Source organism: Anopheles coluzzii, chromosome 3 (assembly GCF_943734685.1).
Source record: "Anopheles coluzzii chromosome 3, AcolN3, whole genome shotgun sequence".
Lineage (NCBI taxonomy): Eukaryota > Metazoa > Arthropoda > Insecta > Diptera > Culicidae > Anopheles > Anopheles coluzzii.
Window position 1 is genome coordinate 24,797,511 of NC_064671.1, and position 14,854 is coordinate 24,812,364.

The window sequence follows — 14,854 nt, forward strand, 5'->3', positions numbered from 1 at the left end:
ACTTTTGACTACAAATCGTCTTTATGTGATACGTTTCCTCTTCTAATATTTGCTATTTTTAACTGATTGTCGACAGACAATATGTAAAGAAGCATATCACAACAAAGAGAAAAGTTGTATTGGGTATGTGCAAACAAATCTCAGGCTTTGCACAGAGACCCGGTCTGTTAAAACAACGTGACACCCATGAGACACACCACGTTCGTTAGATTTCAAATTCGAATCCCTTATTTATTACACTTATTACGAACAATTTTATATCTATATCTAGTGCATCGAGTAAAATGTATCGCACCGATCTAGAACATCCTTTTACAGTACTATTTTGCAACTCTGTACATCGCTACTTACATTATTACTCACAACAACCCAAAAAAGACGTGTAGATTCGCACACCGACCAAAAGCAACGTTAAGCTGTACCTTGGGAGGAAACGGCAATCTCCCGTCACCTTTAGCGGCCACTCCAAAGGTAACGGGAGAAAATTGTAACCGTAGCTGGGGACGAATCGTTTCGGTTTTCGATTACTTACACACGTTTTCCTAAACCTGTTCTCGCTCGCAAAATGTACAGTTCGGCTCAAATGAACTAAGATAGTTTCGCGTTTAACGTTTGATGCTTGGCTGTTCTCCATCTAATCCATCAATTTCCCTACATTAAAGAGGACGTGCGCTCTGACTTGTTGTGACAATGGTATCGCGTATGTACAGATGGTGTGTGTTTGCCTAATTCTGTTCAGTTTTATCGTCAACCGACCACCAACGGGTTTTTTTTTGTAATTCTTTTTCTTCGGGCTGACGTTTCGGGTGTTTGATATTATCGATGCTGTGTTGCCGCAAAGCTGGAGCCTGATGTTGGCAACCATATATTTAGCTGCACTCGGTGATATCCGGCTCAACGTTTTGAATTTGCTGCTGGCTCTTGCTCGTGACCATGCACGATTTTGCCACCGATTCGAAAAGTCTACAAAAATACAATGCGCAATGAGTTAGTATAATGTGCTTCACAACTGTTCACAATCGTAATTTGCGCTCCCAACACTACCCCTACTCACCGTTCAATTTCTGGCGCACAGTGCACGAAATCGTGATCCCAGAACTTGTAGATCGGATTTTTGATCAGCTCGATGAACGTGATCAGCAGACCCCACGGATGCGGACGATTGACGATCAGGCGCTCGAGCAAAACGCGCGTGATTTGTTCCTGCAACAGAGAAAGAATATTGTATTGCTTCCAAACTAGTGAGGGGAAAAATGAAGTTTTCGTCGGAAACGATTCCAGCTAGCTCCGAATCGATTCCGGATGGTAGATCCGGAATCAGTTTTTGGAATCGGCTCCGGAATTGAAATCGGTTATAGAATTGAAATCGGTTCCAGAATTGAAATCGGTTCCAGAATTGGAATCAGCTTCGGAATCGGAATCGGTTCCGGAATCGGATTCGGATCCGTAATAGGCTCCGGAATCGGTTACGGAATCAAAATCGGATCCGTAATCGGAATTGACTCCGAAATCAGCATCGGCTTCGAAACGGAGTCGGTTTCGGAATCTCCATTAGAATAAGCGTTTGGGTTCAATGATGCTACGTATTGATATTCGCAAAGAATCAAAGTTTACTTGTTAACGATCCATTTTTTTGGAGATTCACAGACTGATTACGCTTCTGAAATTTCTTATTTTTATTAAAGAACTGATTTTCATCCTTAATTCCATTTTTGGAGTCAATCCTGATTCCGTTACTAGGGTCAGATTACCAAATTGCGATTCCCAGGTCGATTCCGATCCCGAAATAGATTCAGGAGTCAACTCCGGAATCGGCTCATGAATCGACACCGGAATCGGCTACGAAGTCAACTCAGATATAGACTCCGGAATCGACTTCGGAGTCAACTCCGGAACCGGCTCCGGAATCGACTCTGGAATCGGAATCAGCTCTGGAATTGATTCCAGCATCGATATCGATTAGGCCCGATTAGAAGCTCCCACCACTATTCCAAACCACATCTTACACCCCACAACACCTACCTGAATGGCTTCCGAATTTGCCTCTGCGAACAGGTACAGTATGCAGCAGCTGAAGTAGTGCGTGTGGCTGTTCGGATAGCGCAGCTGGTTGGCGATCGCGTTCAGGAACAGGTAGCGTCCCTCCGTGTCCAGATCGACCGCCAGGTTTTGGAAGATATCCATGTGCGCGCTGTGTATGATCGTGGACATTGTTGGGCCCAAATTTTTCGATCTAAAAACACGAACAAAACGGATTGTTATTAGTACGGCAAGCAAGTAGAAACAACAAAACCTTTTTCTCTTTTTTATGATTTCTTACCGAATGTGAGCAATTGCTTGGGTGCCAACGTACAGCACCAGCGCGTTCATCAGCGGAATATTGTAGCGCGAGCCGACCTCGTTCGAGATCTGCAGATTGGAGCGCAACTCCGACAGGAAGGTGACCGGTGCGCGGGCCTTCAGGTACGAGTCGAGATCCTTCTTGAAGCTTACCGGCTGAATGGAGGACGCGTAGTTGATGGAAATCCGTGGCGATCCTCCAATATCATTCAGCATATCGACCTGAAGGAAAAATCAAGTTATTTTAACAATTAAATTCATCCATTTCTAGATCCCTTGACAACCAGTGCTGCAAAATGTCACTGTCAATGTCATGAAAAAACCCTGACTGAAACAAAGTTCATGTCAGCGTCACATACTCATTTGTGATGATCAGAGATGATAATCAAAACGATTGTTGTGACCAATACATGCTTCGTGACGATTAATTTTGCGACCACCGCTTGGTCAGTCACTATGTCATGACCTTTTTTTTACTGTGATCAGTTCTGCAAAATGTCACAGACAACATAGTCATGACAAATTTCGGCTGATACAAAATCATGTCAGCGTCACGAGCTCTACTGTGATGATTAGAGGAGATACTCAAATAGTTGGTGCGAAAATCACATGCCTGGTGACATTTTGTGCGGTCAACTCTTGGTCAGTCACTTGGTCGCGACATTTTCTGTCGGTAATCATCACGATAGCCATGGGAGATATGGAGTGCTTGCGAGTGGTTCCAAGATACCAAATGAGCATGCTTTCTCGCTCAGATTGACCCAACAGACAATCAAAGCAGGCAGAGCTAGCAAGAATGCTCATTTTGTTGCACCACACACGCCAAGTGTATTCCAAGAATGTCGTGATTGTCATCGACGGAAAATGTCGTGACCAAGTGAGTGACAAGGAGTTGGGTGCTTAAAAAATTGTCACCAAGGATGTGATTGATCCATTAAATGTTTGAGTCTTACCGCTGATCATCTCCGTTTCAGTCATAAGTGTTGGTGACTGAAACAGTGGCATTAGGCAGCACTGTTCACAGCCAGAAAAATTATGATTATGCTTGCGACGACATTAAGCTCAGCTTGTCAGTCAGAGTATCGCGCTTGACTCAAGCACTCGCATGTCTTGTTCGGCATGTCATGGCGCACTTTCATTGAGTATCAGCAATGAGTTTCAAGCTACCACGGATATGTTGATTGTTATCGTTGGTGAACATCTCGTGATGCTCATGACATGTTGCAACACTGATTGATAACCACTCTACTCTACCTTCAGGTTCGGCGTGAACGGATCGGGCAGGCGCATGTTGCGCGGGTACGGCGACAGGATCAGGTTGCGCATCTGGATGCAGTTTGACGGGATGACGTCGCAGAACGCGAAATGGTAGTCGCACAAAAACTCGGGAAAATCGTGCAGCAGCACGAGCAGCACGCGCAGCGTACCCTTGTACAGATGCTGCACCGGCTTGGCTAGCTCGGCATTGCGCAGGAACGGGGCCAGATACTTGAACAGGTCGATCAGGAGCTGCGAGTACATGTGCCAGCCCTTCTGCTGCGGGATCTGGGCGAGCACGCGCCCGATGAAGACGCGGTGCGCGATCAGCTCGAGCCAGGAGTAGCAGAAGCCGGGCGCCGCGGACGGGCGCAGTATGTGGAACGTGTGGCAGAACGCCGTGATCACGCTGATGCTGATGTTCTCCAGGATAGGATCGTGCGTGGTCAGCTCGAGGAAGAGCATGGCGAAGATGCGATGGTAGCCGACCTGCTGGAACGCGGTCGTGTGGACCTCCTGATCGTGCAGCAGTATGCCGATGATGATACCGAGAATCTAAAAAAAGTGCAAAGGGAGGAAGAAAGGTTAAAATATGATAAATTTAAACATTTAAGCAGCACAATTGCGATCTCTCGATACCTTATTCAGCAGATTCAGCTTCGTGTTGGTGCTGCCACTCTCGCCGGAGTGCTTTACCAGCAGCGCAATCAGCCGAACGTACGCGTCGATAAACTGGAAGATTTTCGTTTTCGCGTTCGGCTCGTTCATGTTGCGATACGTCAGATCGATGCAGTACTGCGTGGCGAAGCGGAAGAAGCGCGTCAGCGGCTCATCACCCTTCAGTATGCCGTGCGCGTTCATCTTGCCCACAAACACGCTGAAACCCTTGAGCGGATCGCGGCACGTGTTGGGCGACAGTGCAATCGTGACCCAGTCCTTGAGCAGGAACTCGGCCCGCTCGAGAAAACCGGGCGAATCGTCAATGTCCGACTGGGAAAAGCGGGGAGAGAAAAAAATCTTTATAGAAAGCCTGCTAAACACAAGCATAAATTTAACAACACTTACCCGTGCTTGGGCTACACCCGCGTGGATGTACGAGGTCGGCCCAACGATGGCACGATCCATCAGGAACGAGTTCGGATCGTGATTGGCGCGCAGCATCTCGATCAGGTGCGTCAAACCTTCCGGTGCGCGCGGGTGCGCCGTCAGCCGGTGCAGCATCTCGATCGTGCCGGCCAGATCGTTCTCGGTGATGGCCGAATTGTGCCGCTCGTCGATGAAGAACGTCTGCAGCAGCTGCATGGCGAACACGACCGCCACGTAGTTGTTCCCATTGTCCATCAGCTGCACCAGCATCATGTCGAACTGCTGCATGTTAACAAAGTTGGATGTAATCAGCAGATCGACCGCTTCCACGTTGTAGCGCAGCTCCTCCCGGCACTCCAGCATGTAGCGCGTGATCGCTTTGTTCGTCCACATCGGACCGAACAGCCGATGGTCCTGCATCAGGCGCATCACGCGCAGATGGATGTCCCTGTACAGCTTGACGTGCTCGATCTGGTCCGGGATGTTGATCAAACCCTCCAGCAGGCCCTCGACCGCCTTGTTCAGCAGCGTGCAGCCGGTCAGATTGTCGAGCGAACGGTGCGCGTGAATCAAACACTCCAGCAGCTGCTCCATGTTGTTGGTGTGAAGCTAATGGTGGATGCAAACCAATAGATTAGATTTAGTGATGGGAAAAATGAAGTTTTCATCGGAATTGATTCCGGCTAGATCCGAAGTTTTCTGGAATCTATTCCGGATAGTAGGTCCGGAATCAGTTTCCGGAATCGATTCCGAAATTGGTTGGATTCCGATGCTGGAATCAACTCCGGAGTCGATTCCGATTCTGATTCCAGAACCGATTCCAATTCTGGATCCGGAAACGGCTCCGGAAATGGTTCCAGGATCGGTTCCGAAATCGGAACCAGTTCCGGAATCGGAATCGGTTCCAGAATCGAAATCGGCTCCAGAATCGGAATTGGCTTCGAAATCGAAGTCGATCCTCATAAGAATAGGTGTTTGGATCCAATGATCCTACGTATTGATAGCCCCAAAGAATCAAAGTTCACTTGTTCTCATGGAGTGAAATAAATAAATACGTCTTCGGAATCGGATCCGGAATTGGAATCGGAATCGACTCCGGAGTTGATTCCAGCATCGGAATCGACTCCGGAATTGATTCCGAATACGGGTAGGTCTGATTCCGAGCTCCCACCATTAGTTTGTATCCAATGATGCTACGTATTGATATCCGCAAGGAATCAAAATATGCTTGTAAATGACCCAGTCTCATTGAGCTTCCTGGACTGATTTCACTTCTGAAACTTCTTTTTCAATTCACGAACTGTTTCTCATTCCGGAGCTAATTCCAATTTTTGAGTCAATTCTGATTCCGTTTCCGGAGAAAATTGCGATTTCCAGATCGAATAGAATTCCGGAGCCGATTCTGATTCCGAAGTCAACTGCGGAGTCGACTCTGGAATCGGCTCCGGAATCGGCTTTGGAATCGGACTCCGGAATTGATACCGAACACGGAATCGGAAAAGAGTAGGTCCGATTCCGAGATCCCACCACTAGATTAGATACTTGCTACGGGCAGTATGTAGCCCATATCTCGAACACCTACCTGCAATATCGGCACGAGACGTGTCGTTTTGATGAACGTATCCATCTTGCTCGCCAGCTCATCGTAGATCGCACCGATCTCGTCCGGCGTAGCAACGAATGGCAGCATCTCCTAAAATCGACAACCAACACTCAATTAGTTTCTTTTCACCTACTCTCTCTCTCTTTCCTTCTCCCTCTGATTCACCACTTACCGCCATCTTGGGGGCAAACTGGGCCGCATCGCGCTCCGTAATCGGCAGGAAGCCGGGAATGTTGCGCGAAAACTCCTCGTACACGGCCAGCTGACTCGGCGACACGCCGCCCACATTCAGCTTGATGCGCTCGGGCATCCGTTCCGCATGGTACGACAGTACGGCCGCGTCCCAGTAGCGCCGGCCCTCCTGCCGCGCCAGCTTGCGCAGCTGGAAGTCCTCCGCCAGTATCTTGTCCATCTCGATCGCCACCTTCTCGATGGCCGTCTTCTGGATGAACGCGGTCACCAGCTCAATGTTGTCCATCGCCAGCTGCTGGGCGGCGTGCTCAATGATCGCTTCCTTCTGCGCGCTACCGACCGCGGCCGCGAACGCCACCTTGATGTTGTTCTGAATCGTCTGCACCATCTGGTCGCGGCACGTGATCATCGCCATGCCCGCCACCAGACTGCGCGCCATATTGTGGGCCGACCGGCGCATCCGCGTCTCGTCCGAGTCGAGCGCAAAATCCTTGCGCACGATCTGTTCGGTCGTTTTGGACGCAATCTTCACGCTGCGGTCCACGATCAGCGAGATCCACTCGGAGATGGTGCGCTCCAGGCAGCTCTTCACGATCACCTTCAGGTGCGTTTGGGTGTGCAGGATCGCCACCGTCGGATGGTACACGATGTGCTGCGCGTTCAGGCTCGGGTTCGCAATGTTAATGTCGGAGTAGTGGAAGCGTGGCTCCGGCGGACCGGTCGCTGCCAGCGCCGGATCCATCGCCACGTTTGCCGGCGAGCTGGACGGTCCACTCGAGCCCATATCGTCCGGGCCGGCCCCGGGAGGAAGCTGCGGCACGACGGCAACAACACCGCCGCCACCACCACCTCCACCACCGCCGCCCACATTACCCCCGACACCGAGTCCGGCCACGCCCGCACCACCCATCACCGCCGCGGCGGGCGTCTCCTTCGGTGGCTTCGGTTGCGACAGCTGATACTCGATGTTTTGCGCCCGCTCCGGGTCTTTCAGGTAGATGGCCGGCTTTAGGTCGCTGACGTCAATGTTGAGGTTCTTGCACAGCACCTCGATCTCGAACTTCAGGTTCAGCTTCAGGTCCGGCTCCTGGTGCAGCTCCGCCAGCACGTTCATGATCGACATCGTCCACGGGTTCGGTGGCTTGAACACCTTGCTCTTCGCGCACGATTCCAGCACCTTCGCCACGAACGGCACGACGTACAGCAGCTCCTGCTGGCCCTTGTTGTACGCCTCCACCAGCAGCGACTTCACGTCGATGTCCAGGTGCAGGATCGGCTTGTTGCGCCCGAGCGTCATCATGCCCAGCCAGTGGCCGAGATTCTTCAGCAGCGAGCGGTCGGAAAAGTTCGCAATGCCCTTGTCCGACCGCAGCAGCACGCGGATGTTGCGGAACGTTTCCTTCGTCACCAGCCGGTTGATTTCCGGTATCTTGAGCGCATCGAGAAAGTTCGAGTACAGCACGTGGAAGTTCACCTCGATCGAGGCACGCTTCAGCACGAGATACTGCGCCAGCCAGGTGTAGTAATCCTTCTGCAGTATCTCCTTGATCTCCTCACACTTCTGCTGCAGATTGATCTGGCTCAGGTTGTTGAAGATGAACGCCGTCTTGTCCTGGATGGCGTCCGGCGGCGCAATGATCTTCTCCTCCCGGTCCTGCGTCGCCACCAGCAGCGTGTCGATGTTGGTTGCGTTTGCAATCGATTTGACGCGCGGCGGTTGTCCGCCACTGCTGCTTCCACCAGCGCCACCACTGTTACCGCTTGAGCCGGCAACACCTGCACCCGCCCCACCGCCACCACTAGCACCTGCCGCTCCACCGCCGGCAGCACCGGGAGGGATTAGCTGAGCGGAAAGATTGATCTTTCCAGGCGTACCCGCACCGGCACCACCGGCAGCAGCAGCGGCGGCGGCTGCGGCTGCTGCGGCTGCCGCCGCAGCCGAAGCGGACGATGACACACCGGCCAGCGTAAGATTGCTCGTGCCGGTGACGGAGTTGCTCCGATAGAGCGGATTGCCCACCGGTCCACCCCGACCGGCCGCGCCGCTCGGCATGAACTGCAAAATCGACGGTGGCAGCGGGCCCGGGCCGAGCGTTTTGTTCGGCGGCTCCTGGCCCTGCGACCCGTACTCGATGTACTCGATCAGGTGCGCCGGGAACTCACTAAAGTGCGCGATCGAGTGCACATACTCGCAGTACTTCGGGTACAGGTGCAGCTTGTTCTTGAACCGGTCCAGCGCGGTAATGCCGAAATAGTACATCTTCGAGCCCTCCGGCTTTTTCAGCGCATCGAGCACGCAGCGCAGCGCCAGCCCAAGCGCCACGTACGTGGTGACGAGATTGCGCTCCACCATGCCGCCGAACAGCTGGGCCGTCGTCTGCAGCTCCTTGTCCGGGTACTGGGGGAAAAACTTGTACTCCTCGAACAGGTTGCGCAGCATGCACTGGTACACGTCGTTCTCGTGCCGGTTCGGCGAGTCCTTGTAGCGCTGCAGCATGTCCAGCACCTCGTCGATCGACAGCGTCGGATGCGGCGGCAGGTTGTAGATGCGCTGGAAGTAGCTGTTCGCCTCGTCCTCCACCTCCTTCGAGACGGGCAGCGGTGCGTCGGCCGTGAACGGGGCGAGCGCCTGGGTGGGAATGCCGGCGGCGCCGGCGGCCGCCGCCGCCCCGAGCTTATCGTTCGGCGCTTGCTGCAGCCGGCTGAGCGTGCCGGCCTGGGCAGCGGCGGCCGCACCGGGCGGCAGCGGCATCATCGGGAACGGGCTGCTCGAGGGCAGCAGGCGCGAGGGCGACGGTGGCGTCGCAATGATGTTGTTGAAGCTGAACGCGCTGTTGCCGCCGCCGGGGCCACCGATGCTAAGGCCGCCAATGTTCGCGGTCAGGCTGTTGAGCGAGTCCACCATCGGGGGTAGCAGCTGGCTGCCCATCGCATTGGCACCGAACGCTTCCAGACCGCGGTGCGACCGGAGCACGCCGGGCGGCGGCGGCTGCTGCTGTTGCTGGGGCGCCTGCTGCTGCTGCTGTTGCTGTTGGGCGCGCGACTTCGAATTGAGCAGCATACCGTACTGCATCATGCTGTGGATCATGTCCGCCACCTCCGGCGTACAGCTCGCGATGCACGCCTGCAAACAGTTCAGTATGGTGATGAGCGTTTCGGGCGGCAGCTGGGACGACTTCGGGATCTGCTCCTCGCTGTACTTGCCGCCCAGGATTTGCGGGCAGCGGCGCTGCAGAAACTTCAGTATCGTCTTCACGAACGGTTCGCCGTGGTCGCGTATCTTGTCCGCCAGCCACTTCTCCAGCTTGAGGTATTCGCGGCGCGACGCCAGACAGGCCAGATCGATGATGAACATGTACGTGCGAATGTTGAGCAGATTGGACAGCGCCTTCAGGTCCTGCGCCACATCGAGGATGCGGGACAGCCGCGACTGGTCGCCCTCCCCGACCATGTACCAGTCGGACATGGCGTGCAGGATGATCGGGCGCAGCGTCACGTTGAACGTGGAATGGTTCCAGGCGTGGTGCAGTATCGTGCCCGCGTTCGGATGGTTGCCGAGGAAGATCGGCACCAGATTGGTGAACAGCTCCTGCCGGGCCGTCGTCATCGGCGGGTTGATCTGCAGCAGCGCGAGAAACAGCACGTCCGGGCAGAGCGAACCGGGCACCTTGAAAATCTTCATCACCTTCTCGCTCAGGTTCGCATGGTCCGCGATGTACAGCAGCACGTCCACCAGGTGGAGCGACATCCAGCAGGCCACCTCCTTGCTGTCCGTCTCCGGCGGCGTCTTCAGCAGATCGAGCGACACGCTCGTGTAGATGTGGTCGGCGAACGAGTACAGGTCGGAGTTTTTCAGTATCAGCGAAATGATCGACAGCTGACCCTCGACGTTCGTCCACCGCTGATACAGACACTCCACCGGGAAGGTTTGGCCCATGTTGCTCGCCTGCATGCCCATCTTCACGATCGTCAGCAGCAGCGACAGCCCGGCCCGGTCCTTCAGCAGAAACTCCGGATGGTCCAGCGCTACGCACACCTCCTTCCAGTTAAGGGCAGGCACTACCTCCTTCAGCGCCTGCACCAGCACCTCCGGCTTCCAGGTGGTGACTTCCGACGCGGACGACCCCCCATTGCCATCCTTGCCCTTCTGGCCGGACGGATCGCCACTGCCCTGCGGCCAGAAGGCGCTCGGCGTCGGCAGATTAATGCTACTCTCGGACAGCGACTCGTGCGTCAAGCACATGGACGACACAATCTTCGCCACATCCTGCGGTGTGATGTCGCGCCCGCCCACCTTCAGCAGATGGTTCCGGCAGTCGTCGAGCGTCGCGGTGAACGAGTAGCCCACCTCCACGACCAGATTGGTCCAGGACGTTTTCATGATCGACGATTGCAGGATGCTGTGCGTGTTGAGCTTCAATATTTCGGCCGAAATTTCCGAACTCTCCGCGTACAGCAGCGGCGCTAGGATGAGCGGCACGCGGTCGCGCGGAAAGTCGCGGCACAGCTGGCTCCGGAAGCGCTCGTACGTTTGGTCGGTAAGCCCGAGGGCGGTGTGCCGGCCGTACGAGATGAGCGACAGTATCTGCTGCAGAAACTCGGGCGATACGTCGTTAAGGCTGCCCTCTACGTTGTTGCTGCCCGAGTCTGGCGCGAAAGCGAATCGGAAATGGGAAGAAATGTAAGTTTAGTTTGAAAAAGGAAAGCACGAACATCTGCACAAAAATGAAGCATGTTTTGCTTTCAATAGGAAACAGTGCCTTTTCACTCACCAGAGTCGATGTAGCTCTCGATTAGCTCGGTGAGACAGTTCTTAAGGTGCGCTTCCGCAAACCGCACTATCTCCGGCTGTTCCGAGTGCAGCAAAGCGATCGAAAGCGCCGTTTCCTGGATCGGTGTACAGGAGAGCGTTTTCGAGATCTGTGCCAGCAGGTTCGACGTCGGCTTCAGGGACTGCGCGTGTATAGGTAGCAACAATCGGTCACAAAGCCAGCCATGCAGAACAACGCATCCGCAAGAGCGCACGAGAGAGACAGAGGCACAGCGAGAGGGAGCGCCAATGAGAGAGAAAGAGTAAAAAAAAATTATTATGGTTCAATATGTCACAGCTAAACGCATTCGGGCACACACAGTAGGCGCGACCACCTCCATTTTGCTCCCCGCAACCATTACCACCGGGCACTTACCTTTTGCTGCGGGAACGGATTGTCGACGGCGAAGCAAACGTTGGCGACCAGCTGCGGTTTATTTGTCAGGCTCGCGAGTTCCGTGGCCAGTAAGCGAGCCTGGCAATAACCCCTGGCGGCGGAATGTGTGGCGTCCCCGAAGTCGATCGAGGAGAACAGACAACGCAGCAAGTGACGGTCGGCCTCTAGTCCGAAGTCCTTCACCAGCTACAACACCAGTGGGGGGGGTTTCGGGAAGGCGAGAAAATTCCCAGGCACGTAACACAGCAGGCCCGAAAGTGTTACCCGGGAGGGTAAGATGAAGACGACCACCCGCCGGAACCGATGGAGAAGAAGCAGGACGCATTCACCGAGAGACAAAAAAAAAAGAAAGAAAAGGAAGAAAACGTATCGAAATAAGATTATCACAGTTTTTTGTGTTAAGATTTGCCCCCTTCCAGACAAAAGAACGCTACCACAGAGAGGCGGCGGCGTGCGCGGCCGAAGCAACTGGAACACTTTCGATAAAAATGACCGTGACACGGAGGGGGAAAACAAGAAAAGAAGTAACACACAAAAGTTCTTGCAAACCTTTCTTCACACCGTGAACGACCGAGGCTGTCGCCCTGCCTGGCTGCCGCTGCGCGTTTTTCGGGGAAAGACGGACCCCCGCCGCAGCAGAAGAATGGAACCGAACAGAAGTATTGGTGAGACGATTATTCCTACCCGTGCCGTGTAACTACTTCACTCCTTGGTCCCCTTTTTTGTTTGGTCACAACTCCAGCAAAAACGGCTTGCCCGGAGAATTTTCCATCGTTTTATGCGTTTTTCCTATTCCTTTTTCCTTGGCTTATTTCACCGTAAAACCCGTGTGCACCCTTGTAGGCAACAGAAGAAAGCCCCGTGTACTGCACTCTCCAGATCCAAAGTCGCTTCTCTTTCACTTCCGATCAAACAACATGGCGGAGCATGGAATGACTGCTGGCAGCATCGGCTACGCTCAACAGCAACGCCGCCATCGGTGCTGGTGCTGGACGGGCAGCTGTCAGTGCGGTGCTGTAGCAGCAGCCGCAGCCGCAGCAGCTCGGGAAGAAGACGGGAAGGAAGAAGAAAACGGCAAACGTCACATCGGTTGCCCTGGGCGAAAGGGAGCAGCAGGCGCTTACGAAACACAAACAACTCACGGAAGCATATATCAATTTGCCATTTTTATAGCTGCCCGTTTTGGGGATTGGATAAATTTGCATTAAATGGTGGAGAATTTAAAGACAAGCAATTCCTTTTTCTAGAGAGCTTTACTTTTAGCGGATTTTGACACTGAATTCACAAACATTTTGAGCAGCTTTTATGTGGAATATTACGTACATTGACATTCCTCTGCATGTGCAGCACGGTAACGTGTTCCAGCAGGGCCAGGAAGAAAGGCAAAATAGGATTTAAAAAACCATATGCACCTAGCATGGCTTTGAGCGGCAATATCCACAAGGCTGCTCATTTAAATACAAGTCCCTCCTACACACTCGAAGTGCAAACAAATGAATCATTCTCTACATTCAGTGCCGTTCATTGGCTGGAAATTCAATCGTTGGGTGACAGGGTGACATTACCAACACAATCAGCGCGCTCGCAACATATCAATTGTCGTAATATTTGTGCAATGAACGGTTGATACAATAGAGAAGCACCTGCCGAGCAATAGCTCGTCCCCCGTAATACCTAGCACAGCTCGTCTGGCCGTCAAATCATTCGTTCCTCTATTACGAACATCCTATAAATAGCTTTTTGCTTCCTCAACCACACAACCGCACTCGAGACCACTCCGCAGCGTAGAATCGCGAGCAGAATTGCAGGCAAGATTCTGAGCAGGCTACGACACTGTTCCATTCCATGCCACCGAGTAGCTCCTCTGCCCGAGCTTTACGTATTTTATAAACATTCCACAACAATGCGCGCGCCCCCGCCCTACTGCGCCGAGAGGTTGCCCTGTTTCGACTTTCTCCCGAGCGATTGCTTATGTTTTTGCCACGGGTCTGGCCACGGGTCTGGCTGTTCACAACCTCTCGCAGTCCGCACTTTCTTTTGCTGTGCTGCTCACGCGGGGGACGTTGATCTCATCCCACCCAAATGGGGGTTTTCCACCTACCTGCGCTAGCTGACGTGCTGTGGCCGGGGAGTTTTTCTTGTTCACGTTCGACACTAATTGAGCGATCTGCGATAAGGCGTATGTGAAAGGCTCTTGGTTCATGCTTCCATCCAAATCGATTCCGAGCGCTTACAACACGGCGGTTGCAGCCCTCCCCAAGTGTGCCACGGCAGAAATTGGTAGGATGACGACGGCCGCGGGGATCTTTCGCGTGGCCGAGGACGGGACTCACTTGGACCGACGTTCGAGAGCGTAACACACAGGATTGCTGCCACACACCACACCACGCTTGCCTCGCTAGAAGCGATGGTTCCTGTTTTCCTGTGCGTTTGTTTGTTGACGACTGTGTGGTCTCCGCGTTTTTTGTGTTGTTGTGTGCCGTGGGCTTTCTGGGGAGGCGATGTGTACAGCGACAGCAAGGGGCCCTGGCACGCTGGCGAACGGATGATGCAAACAGACACTTTTTCTCCTCCGTTTCGATTTGTTGACGACGACGACGTGCGTGATTGAACTGGGCAGCACCAGCTATCGGGCGTTTGACAGCTCAGCTGACACAGTTTGACAGGGATGGCGGCGAGCGATTTTCTTGCTTTCAAGGAAGCGGCGGTGCTGGTTGCCATAATTTGTGCCATAAAATTAAAAGGAGGGAAAAATCGCAAAATTTCCTGGAATATAACTAGAATCTTTTTTAGATTGTATGTTAAATTATGTTTCAGAAGTGAAACAAGAATTTACTCCAGTGTAAGTATTTTTCTAGAAGCCATTCCGGCTTTGCTAATGTTCGTGAACCCATTTCGATCTGAGAACTTGTCCCGAGCACAATCCGGGTCCAGAATCTCGTGGAGCCTATTCCGGTCGTGTGGCTCAACCTAATTTTATTTCGGCTTTGGTACAGTCCAAATCCCTTCATAATATAAAGCCGAATCTCACTTTGAACTCATTCTGAACTAATCATGAGAAAAATGAAGATGTCGTTGGAATTGAATCATCTCCAAAGTTTTCGGGAATCGATTCCGGATATAGGTCCGGAATCAGTTTGTGGAATCGATTCTGGTATCGAAATCAGAA

At 53.0% G+C, this 14,854-nt stretch overlaps 1 protein-coding gene across 1 annotated transcript; it reads right to left on the reverse strand.

Annotated features, from left to right (window-relative positions):
• Window positions 1-205: 205 nt before the first annotated feature.
• LOC120958962 (CCR4-NOT transcription complex subunit 1) lies at window positions 206-14,319 on the reverse strand. Its single transcript, XM_040382058.2, has 12 exons — window positions 13,787-14,319; window positions 11,665-11,871; window positions 11,251-11,431; window positions 6,459-11,125; window positions 6,266-6,376; window positions 4,663-5,292; window positions 4,237-4,587; window positions 3,595-4,152; window positions 2,321-2,562; window positions 2,023-2,233; window positions 1,055-1,203; window positions 206-963 (listed from the first exon to the last, which is right to left on the reverse strand). The coding sequence occupies exons 1-12, from the start codon at window positions 13,886-13,888 to the stop codon at window positions 870-872; spliced, it is 7,503 nt and encodes a 2,500-aa protein (XP_040237992.2). The 5' UTR covers window positions 13,889-14,319; the 3' UTR covers window positions 206-869.
• Window positions 14,320-14,854: the final 535 nt, after the last annotated feature.